Genomic DNA, 10248 nt, shown 5'->3' with positions numbered 1-10248 from the left:
CTCTAATTTTAAACAAAATATTTCTTCTTTAAATACATATACATTTACTATCTAATTTCAATTATCTGTCCTAACTTTTCTCTGTTATAAATTTCCAGCTTGTGGTTCATGTTGGTGTATCAGGTGTAGCTAACACAATAACATTAGAACAATATGCTCATAATGATGGTTACAACAGGTAAGATATCATCTCTATATTCTGTATATTAGCTTGGTAAATTGAATTAGCAATTTTTATTGAATTTCTATGAACCTTTTTCCTGACTGTACCTGTATTGTATAATATAAGTTCTGTCATTTTATACATTAATAAACTTACTTTTAAGTTTAAATATATTTTAACAAAAATAAAAAGATTTAGAATGTAATCCAAATAAAAAAAGTAAATATTGCAATAAAGTTTGGAAGTGTCTTTGAACTACCCAAAACTTGTAATATTGAATATATATATTAAGATCCTGAAATCATATTTCATAAATTTCTGGCTAAAAATCAGCTTTGTTTATTGAAAAGAGTGGTAAATTATTGAATTTTGTTTTTGCTAAGTTAGATTTCAGGTTTTAATACACCACTATATGCTTCACATTTAACAGAAATGACAACCGTGGTAAATGTCCAAAGCATTTTTGCTGTAAAGAAGAAGGGTCACAGACATTAAAGTCAACAATAAATATGAAGGAAATAGTGGAATGTCAGCACTTGCAAGAATGTAATGTACAAGCTGTTACTTCTAATGACCCTGGAAGGTGCATTTGCATGTGAAATAAGAAAAAATACCTTTTCTGCAAGTTTTTATTTTTCTTTTTTTTAGCGTTTTTAAAGGTAACAGGCTAATTAAAACTCAATGAACATATCTTTACATTTTACTTTGATTAATAGGCCACAATAACAAAATACAATCACCCACAAAGTTATAAAGCACCTCAAAAGTGTGTATGAGATGTATAAATACCTATGCTATGATGTCATTGCCATGTCACCCCAACATAAATAAGTTACATTCATTATCTCAGATATCTCTGTGACTACATTTACTACACATCGCTGTCCATGAAGAAGAACCATGTTGCATTCATACACGTCCCACCACTTAACAAACCTTTCAATGGAAAACAACTCGCTGACGGTTTGCGCGTTGTCATACAAGCAATGCTGGAACAGGTTTCAACAAAAGCTGCGTGAGATTTTATGATTTTACTTTTATCAGGTACTTAACATGTGCTCAGTATGTTGGAATTATAAAAGCATGTTATCTTCTTTCTGTTTTCCCATATGCAGATCCTGATTAGTTTTTCTGACAATCAGACCTTTATGTTTATGTCATTTTATAGAAATCAAATATTTTCTCGTTAAACTTATTTATTTCTATATATCATCAACGTCTTCATATTGCTTGATTGTATCCACACACATAATACTTAACTTTAAATCTGATGAATCTTTTCTGGCAATTCATTCATGTCCGTTGTTTAAACATCCTTTTTTGGTCCTCTTTATCAGAGTGAAACTTTGTTATAAGATTTAAAATTGCCAGAACAGCTTCATCAGATTTATACTCTGCCTGGCAACAACAGTTTTTTTAACCTCATTTATAAAAAAAGATTTATTTTAAACAGATGGCTTATTAAAACTGATAAAAAATAGGACTTTTTCTCTGCTTTTTTCCATAGCCATACAATTTAAACACTCGTTTTTTGTTAGATTTCCCCCAAAGTTTTGTTCATACTGTATGGGCATAATTATTTTATTATACACCCGCAGAATGTATGTTTTCTCCAACAGTGTCATTTTATTGTTTTTCGTTTTATTCTTTATAAAAGCAGTCAGTTCCCTAGTTTTTCGTAATCTGTGCAAGTGTTGTTGTAACCGAAGCTGTCATTTATATACCACACTGATATATGTGATTTCTATTCTCAATAATATCTTTTCTATGTTAGTTGTGAACAAAGAAAGCTGAATTAAGTTTTTGATCTCTTATTTATTAATTTTTATAGGTCATAATTAGATAGAAAGAACAGAGCAACAGTTTAAGAACAGTAATTTTAAATGTATATAACGAAAAAATGTAAACAGGTTTAAATATTATCTATCAGATTTTCTAATTATTCCTAAATTGTGCCACTAATTCATAAGAAAAATATGGCGATTCCGTGTAAAATATTTTCATGAAATGAAAGAAACGCTGCCGTATTGAAAAGGTTTTTGAAGTTTTATTAGAATAAACACATAGCAGTCAGCAGTAAATTTCAACAAATTAATAATAAATTAATAGTGCACACAGTAATTAGGCATACCATACAAAACCAACAACAAAATTTGAATTATAATTTGCTTCTATTAGTATCATGCACAGCACCAATTTTAAGCAAATGATTAATATCTTGTCCGGAGAAGCCATACTCAGTAAGGACTTCACGTGTATGCGCCCCTACCATGGGCTGCGCACCCCTGTCTGGGGTTCCAGGAGTTCTAGATAGGCGTGGGGCTGGTATGGGGATATGTTTTCCACTCGGATCAGTGAAAAAAGATCGGCGTTCACTGTGTAGAAATAGAAAGAGTTAATGTATCTCCAAAATCTTTTTATGTTTTACTACGAATCTGCATGCTGGAAAAACAACACCAGTTATAACAGGGGCATTCTGTTTCACACAACTCTTGCTTTCTCACAAGTTATGTGACTTTGTGGTTCATTGTTTTTCTGTATGGATGACAATTTAGACAACAGATAAGTGACTGCTGGGTTGGAGCAATTACTGTACCTGGGTTGGAGCAATTACTGAACCTATGGCTTGCAAGCCAAATGTGGCACTCTTTGTGCCAGCAGTTGCCTCACAGATAAATATAAGTTTGCATTTCTTGAGCTATTTGATTATTTAGGGGAATTATTATAAGAATCTTACAAAACTACAATTAAAGTTATGTTGCTTTCAACTCAACCTAAGAGGTTTCCAAACTCTAGTTCATACTTACTTGTTATGAGGGTCTGAAGTAACTTCATCATAATCTAAGACAGGCATCACACAGTTGTCATCATCGCTGAATATTTCGCTCAACTCTGCCCTCGTGTGTTGAAGAATCGCATGACGAATGATCTCTTTTGTTCGAGGCCATTCATCCATCTTCATTTGGTTGCCAGGATCTAATTTTAACTTTAATCCTGTGGGAAAGAGGTTTGGTTTTGATTTTGTGGAAATTAGTTTGGGTTAAATCTTAAACATTAGATTTTAATTGTTCTGTGAATTTTCAGGTAGTATTTTTTTTAATATCCCTATACATTCCATTTTAAGTACAGAACTGGTACAGTAATTATAGAAGACTTGCATCATAGAGAATAAGTATTTTAATCAAATCAACATAGAGGAATAAAACCATAGAAACATGCTAATTTGTATAAAAATGGGAAGGCATTAAGTAGGCTAGGGCACTTATGTTGTGTTACTTCTAAAGTTTTCATCCAAGAATAAATAAGCATTGTGTATCTTACTCAATATTTAAGAAAACTATGTTACATTGTTACAACACCTGGTTCTAATGTAAATTTTTGTTTTTATTCTATGCACAGTTAGAAAAACAGCTTAGGAACTACCTTCAATAAACCTGTTGTAAAACTTTGGTTCAATAGCACCAACAGAAACAAACTTTCCGTCCTTGGTTTGATACGTGTCGTAAAATGGAGCTGCGGTGTCAAGTATGTTCTCACCCGGTGGATTCGGCATCAAAAAGCGATTGCAAAACAAAAATGACGAGACGTACGCTGACCCCTCGACCTGCAAATATTGGAGAATATTTTGGACAAAAATTCAGATAAAAAAACAATTATTTTATTGTAATTTGGATTACAGTGTCTTGTGAAATAGAGGTTCTGGTAAATTAAAAATAATTATTTAGCTTCCGGAATATTTTAAGTGATTTCTGGCTAAATTCCACTCCTGTTTGTATGAGTTTATAATCTTACCATGTTTGCGTCAATAACTTGACCTTTTCCAGATCTTTCCCTTTCAAACAAAGCAGTAACAACACCAAATGCTGAGGTTAGTCCTCCACCTGATAAAGTAGGTGTGACTAAACTACTAATACCATATTGCAAATTTGTACCTTACAATATTAAGTGTTCATATCACTATCTAAACTTTTCTCATATATTATTATGCACAGATATGTCATTATAAAGAAGGCCTAAATAAAATACCTGCAAAATCAGCCAACAAATTGACAGGAGCTGTAGGTTTTTCATCTTTACGTCTCAGCATGGACAACACACCTGAAAAAAATGATTGTTTTTTTACAGTTTAAATTTGTTTTAAACCACAGAATAGAGTCTGTCCATACTTTATCTTATGTATTAAGCATGTTCTACCATATTGTGTTTACATTACCAATGTGTTTTACATTACCATGCTTTATCTACTATATTTAAACTTTCATTATGTTTCTAAAATCAGTTAATAATAATGCTCACCAGAAGTTGCGATATAATTAATATCATGCCCAGCTTTATTCCTGTATGGACCATTTTGCCCGAAACCACTCAAACGAACATAAACTAGCCGTGGATTTTCTTCCAATAACCTTGCAGGGCCAAGGCCAAGCTTTTCCATTATACCTGTTTCATAGGAAGTTTATATACTACATACGCCTATCATCAGTGTCGAGCATTGAACCTAGTATCCTTTAGTCATGATGCAAGTGTCAGTATTTAAACAACAACCACACACAAACCTGGTCGAAATGGTTCGATCAAAACGTCAGATTTCTTGGCAAGTTTTCTGACCACATTTACACCATCTGCTTGCTTTAAATCAACACAAATAGAACGTTTCCCCCTGTCAATGAAAGTAAACATATTACTCTATCACCAATAAAGAACTATTGAGGAAGGGACAGGCTTTAACATCTGTTAAGATTTGTGTTACCCTGGAATCTGGGCGTCGGAGTAATGGGCTATCCAGTCTAAATTTAAGGTACCATACTGTAGGACCTCACTCGAATAGAAACAAAGTACGTTATTGTCTACATGTAATTTAAGTGAATACCTTGCCATTGTGTCAGGGGTACTTTCAACAATTCGATCTAAACGAACGACCTTTGCACCAAAATCAGCCAAGATCATCCCAGCAAAAGGTGTGGGTGCAAGCCCAGCTAGTTCAAGCACTTTTATCCCAGCCAAAGCCATTATTGTTCGTTCATTTATTAAAAGTCAATAGGTATAACCTAGAAAAGGTATGAAGTTGTGGAACGGTACATATGCAACAGGCTATTAATGTGATATTAAAATTGCTTTTCTGGGTATTAATTTATATTCAAACAACAAATCCAAACATTTTTCATTTCATTGCGCACTATAAATTATTGTTTACAAGAGGAAATACGTGATCTACGAAGTATGAACTTAAAACTTTGCATAAGTGATTCCAAGTTGTTTTGCCAACATTACATTGTTTACCCGTGACACCATGTAGATATTAAAATTTTGCTTTCAGGATAAGCATACGTTAAATAAAGTTTGCTTCCGCATTGGGTTTGCATCTAGTTAGGCTAAAAAATATAGCTTTGTGTAGTCTTTTAATTAATATCTTTTCGTTTGAGAACACTGATGACGTTTAGGGGAATCACCCGAGAAGAAACTTGAGCTTCACTGGTCCCAAAGAATTTGAAAGTCCCGTTTTCGTTGTAAATCAACAAATTTACTCCTAAAACAATGGATGATGTTAAAATTATATCTGTAAATGGACTAAAAGAATCTAATTTCATTCGTCCTAGACGACTAAAATACACCCAGGTAGGAAAATTTACCAATTCTGTCTCTTTATCTTCTTGATTTTGATGTTGCATATAACGGTTTGGTCAGTTTTATTACCATTAAACAATACTAATTTAAGGTTAAATTTTTTTATTGGTTTCTTGTACAATTATATTGACACACTAATCTAATTAAAATAAAATCATATTAACAGGCAGGAAAAGACAAGATTTGGGATTATATGATTGTACATGACAGGTAACTAAAAAGCGTCCCAACCTATTTTTATAACTGATTTTGTGCTCCCAAAAATCTATTTTTACAATTTACATTTAACAGTGTTGCGATTTTAATCTTTGATGTATCAATCAAGAGTGTGGTTCTTGTCCGACAGTTTCGTCCAGGTGAGTTGCTTTTTTTATTAAGTTATTCCTTTAAATTTGTTCTGTAACTGTTCCTGAGATTCCGTTATAGATTTTTTAGTAAAATAAAGATTTTAAGATTTTTTGTATGAATTTTATGCTTCATGCATTTTTAGCTGTTTTCATTTAGTGGTTGTACATTGTATTTGTATGTGTGCCTTGAAATTTAAACTCAAAACCCCCAAATCATAGTGAATTTTAGATGTATATTTCAACTGCTACTTTGTAAAACAGCCAGATACCGGTACATACTTAAAACAATCTGTTATACCCCTCTACAGTTTAGACCCTGTTTCTAATATTATTTTTTATTCTTAAAATACACCTTCATTTTTTGCCTGAAGAGTATCTACTAATTTAATAGAGATTAAGCTTATTGCCATTTTAAAACTAATCGTAATATTATTGCATCTGTTTTTTAAATTACTGGACATATGTGTATTGAAACGTTTGTTATTTTTCAAGCTGTGTACATGACCATGTGTCACTATGCTGAGAAAACAAATGATCAACCTGGTAAGTACGTTTGCTTCTTCGTTCTTATCTTCAGTGAATAAATATATGTAACTTATTTATCCCTGTGTGATGGGTAATGATAGTCCTTATAGCAAGGATGTTCTGTTTCATACACCCACTTACGAGTTACCACAAATGTAACTTTGTTGCTGATTATTTTAATAGAATAAATTTTTATTGTATGGCTGATAAGAAAATATTGTGTTAGAGCAATTGCTGTCTCTTGTTCAGGAACACATATGCCCACAATGGTATATCTTTGCACTTGTAAGTAATATCATTGTGGTCTTCACTAGGTTGTCCAAATTGTGTGTTAAACCAAACATAATATACAGTATAGTATACACATTTCATTAATACCTTTAAGCCTAATACCACACAAGCAAACTCAAGATCATAATACATAACCTTTATGAATGTAACTTAAAATATGATATTAAAAAGGTCCTTTGTCACATCTTCAGAGCCCAAGCCATCAGATGGGATAACATATGAGTTATGTGCTGGTATAATGGATAGGAAGGAACCACCACAAGCCATTGCTGCAAGTGAAGTGTTGGAGGAGACTGGTTATGAGATAGAAGCTGATAAGCTACAGTTAATATCAGAGTACAGGTACACACTAATGTGAATGTCACTTATTTACTCTTGCCTTGCGGAGCAAGAAAAAACACAAGTGCTATGTTTTAAACAATTTGTGTCCGCTTAAGTGTCTCGCACAAGGACATATATGCCAACAATGTTAGCAGTGACAAGGTTTGAACAGAACTCATTAAATGTTATGAAAAGTAGGCAGTAATTTGTAATGTATATGATTATATAGTAATATGTGTGTTATAAAGAATATCCAAAATACATCTGGTTTTAATTATAAATTTAGCGAATTAGTAGTTTGTTGCTTTTAAAAACATTTTAAAGTATGTTTAAATATTTCATCATTTAGTTAATTTTTTCATTTATTTAACTCCAGGAATGGAGTGGGAACATCTGGAAGCTTGCAGTTTTTATATTATGCACAAGTGGATAACTCTATGAAGGTATTTTTGATCTATTCCAATCATTACTCTTGGTTTTGATTTTACATTAATTTTATAGTTATACCAAAACAAAGTATATTGTACTGGTACAGTCTACAAGGTAATGTATGTACAATATGATTTATAGTTTTGATAATGTATGAAAAGCTGTGCAAAACAATAACTAATAAGAATGTTCTTTTGCTTTATGATGATGCATTGACTTCCTGTTACATAACATGATACGCAAACTGCATATTGTTTCAGTGTCTTAACCAAAACTTAATAGGTCAGTGAAGGTGGTGGCTGTGATGAGGAAGGGGAAATGATTGACTTGTACAATCTACCATTGAAAGATATCAAGTCATTTATTGAAGACACCACTGTTACCAATAGACCTGTTGGGGTTCTGTTTGCCCTGCAGTGGTTTCTAAATAACAAGGCAGAAAATTTTGAACAAGTTGATTGAGATTAAATTATATATTTTAGAGATAGTGTTGTAGTATATGACAGTGTAGCAAGAACCAATGTAAACTTGATTTAAATGAGTATTTTTTGTTTATTGCATAGTTCTAAATACTTTAAAAAATTAAGTTAAATTGAATTAACTTTAATTTGAACCCGTGCTATGTAAGCAGCCGGCTACACATTTTGATTTCAAAATGTTAGTTGTTACTGATATATTAATTAATTTGAGATTATATATAAAATTTGCATTTCTTATATTCATTCCGCGTGAATCGTGGTAATTTATTTATAATGCTAATTGAGTTATTTTTACGTACACTAACAGTTTCTTTGTATTCCTGTAGCATATTTTATACAATTGTAGGTGATATTAGATAACTCTGTATTTAATATTGAATGGTGGATTAAACATTATATGCAATGTATCAGATGTGGTTAATGAAGTATATTTATTGAAACTGTTTACCTTGTAACTTTAAAATCAGACATTTATGATGTGTATTTCACTGTTTTCAATTAGAAGGAACAGCATGTATTGAAGTATCAAATGAACTGATATGGCAAAGCTTAGCAAGGCCAAGAAATATCAACAGTATTATATTTACAACATTTTTTGTAGTAGTGTAAGTAGAAAGTTGAGAAGTTTGGTATTTAGTAGAACTTAAATATTTAAGTTTGAACCCAGAAAACAAATCCCTTACAAACATTTTATGCTTCAATGAAAGTAATTTATTTATTCTTGTGGTACACATAAATGTTGTTATTATGTTTGCACATATAAATGCTATTTATAACTGAAATATAAGTTTTTGTTTAAACTTTACCAGAGTACGTGACATCCCAAACATCACGTGACAACTGGGTTATTGCCCAGCCAGTTACATCTTCAGTTACACCCCCATTAGCCACAAAATTGCACAGGCATTGCCGATGCGTGTGTTCGCCTAGACAATTTAATCAGAATTAGCTTATTTATCGATTTAAGAAAGGTCTAGACTGCGCCTGTTTATAAAAACGCAGACTACAAGATTTTCGCATTAATATTTTGCCCTGTAATGCACCGTAGCTTTAAGTTTTTCGTTTTCCATTTCCGGCCTATTTATCGTACAGGTGCGTTCCCTACATGCCTTGTTTTTTATTGGTTGGTTACAGGTACAAAACAAAGCGTTTGCTAGTAATATTGCGCGGTGGTGTACGAGGCTGACGCTGTGTTATCATGTCCTATCTGATGTATAAACAATGACGACGTAGCAGGACAACGTTAGTATAACTTCAGGAATAACTTGGTCAAACAAAGATGGATTCATCTCATGAAAAGTCCAAGTGGTTGGGTGTACTTATTCCATCTATTACAAAGGTAAACAATTTACTGGTTCAATTTTAATTTCGTGCTGTAATAATATCATATATGTAGTGGTTTTCTGGTGAATTTTCTTACAATACATCAATAACAATTTTATAATTTTTTTATATAATTGTTTTTCAGATTCAACAACTCCATCATGCCCGGTTAAGTTTAGCTGACGATGCGTTACGTTACTTGGATTCTTTATTAATCCGACTTCTGTCTTCACTGCTTAGCCCTCCACCAAAGAATCTACAAGTCAGTGATGTTTTTGAAATACCAATATATTTATATATATATTTGTTTTTAAATACCAATATTTTTATTTAAAGTTTTCTCCGGGCATTTGTAATTGCATTTTAGACATGCCACCAAAGCAATTCAAAAACTGTGTCGCCTATGGAATATGTTTGTTTGTTATTGTTATGCCAAACATTCATGCTATTTTAATTATTTAAAAAATGATGGGAAATAGTCTTGCCTGTAGCTCTTACTTTTGCTATTATATTTTATGTAAAAGTTATTTCACACCTAAAATTGGAACAGTTATTCAGACCTAAAATTTAATGTTTGTTTAGATTTAAAATACTTCTCTTTTAATGATTTTCTCTGCAGCTAACCACTTTAATATATGTGTGATTTAAAACATTTGCTTCAATTATATATTTTTTATATTTAATATAATATTTATATCAAAGGAAGCTCAAGATCAAATTAATCGGAAATTTCCGGAACCTTTAT

General features: G+C 32.0%; 3 protein-coding genes and 1 long non-coding RNA gene across 4 annotated transcripts; 3 read left to right on the top strand and 1 right to left on the bottom strand.

Moving 5' to 3' along the window:
• Window positions 1–104: 104 nt before the first annotated feature.
• On the top strand, window positions 105–1962 carry LOC101242785 (pyroglutamyl-peptidase 1; the record flags this gene model as incomplete). Its single annotated transcript, XM_004226974.3, is given in 3 exon segments — window positions 105–178; window positions 594–746; window positions 1014–1962. Coding segments are annotated over 3 exon segments (396 nt in total), but the record flags the coding sequence as incomplete, so codon positions are not given.
• Window position 1963: 1 nt separating this feature from the next.
• On the bottom strand, window positions 1964–5379 carry LOC100182682 (alpha-methylacyl-CoA racemase-like). Its single transcript, XM_002119240.4, has 8 exons — window positions 5034–5379; window positions 4720–4823; window positions 4460–4603; window positions 4190–4261; window positions 3956–4044; window positions 3587–3767; window positions 2971–3157; window positions 1964–2538 (listed from the first exon to the last, which is right to left on the bottom strand). The coding sequence occupies exons 1-8, from the start codon at window positions 5171–5173 to the stop codon at window positions 2322–2324; spliced, it is 1134 nt and encodes a 377-aa protein (XP_002119276.1). The 5' UTR covers window positions 5174–5379; the 3' UTR covers window positions 1964–2321.
• Window positions 5380–5587: 208 nt separating this feature from the next.
• On the top strand, window positions 5588–8587 carry LOC100185052 (uridine diphosphate glucose pyrophosphatase-like). Its single transcript, XM_002119206.5, has 7 exons — window positions 5588–5779; window positions 5955–5998; window positions 6080–6144; window positions 6628–6678; window positions 7143–7293; window positions 7649–7715; window positions 7984–8587. The coding sequence occupies exons 1-7, from the start codon at window positions 5699–5701 to the stop codon at window positions 8161–8163; spliced, it is 639 nt and encodes a 212-aa protein (XP_002119242.1). The 5' UTR covers window positions 5588–5698; the 3' UTR covers window positions 8164–8587.
• Window positions 8588–9318: 731 nt separating this feature from the next.
• LOC104266490 lies at window positions 9319–10248 on the top strand. The gene is made up of 3 exons (XR_717577.3): window positions 9319–9519; window positions 9649–9765; window positions 10206–10248. It is a non-coding gene; the product is annotated as an uncharacterized LOC104266490 (long non-coding RNA).

This window comes from Ciona intestinalis, unplaced genomic scaffold (genome assembly GCF_000224145.3).
Source record: "Ciona intestinalis unplaced genomic scaffold, KH HT000049.2, whole genome shotgun sequence".
NCBI lineage: Eukaryota > Metazoa > Chordata > Ascidiacea > Phlebobranchia > Cionidae > Ciona > Ciona intestinalis.
The sequence above is the reverse complement of the archived record's forward strand: the minus strand, read 5'-3'. Positions and strand labels throughout refer to the sequence as shown.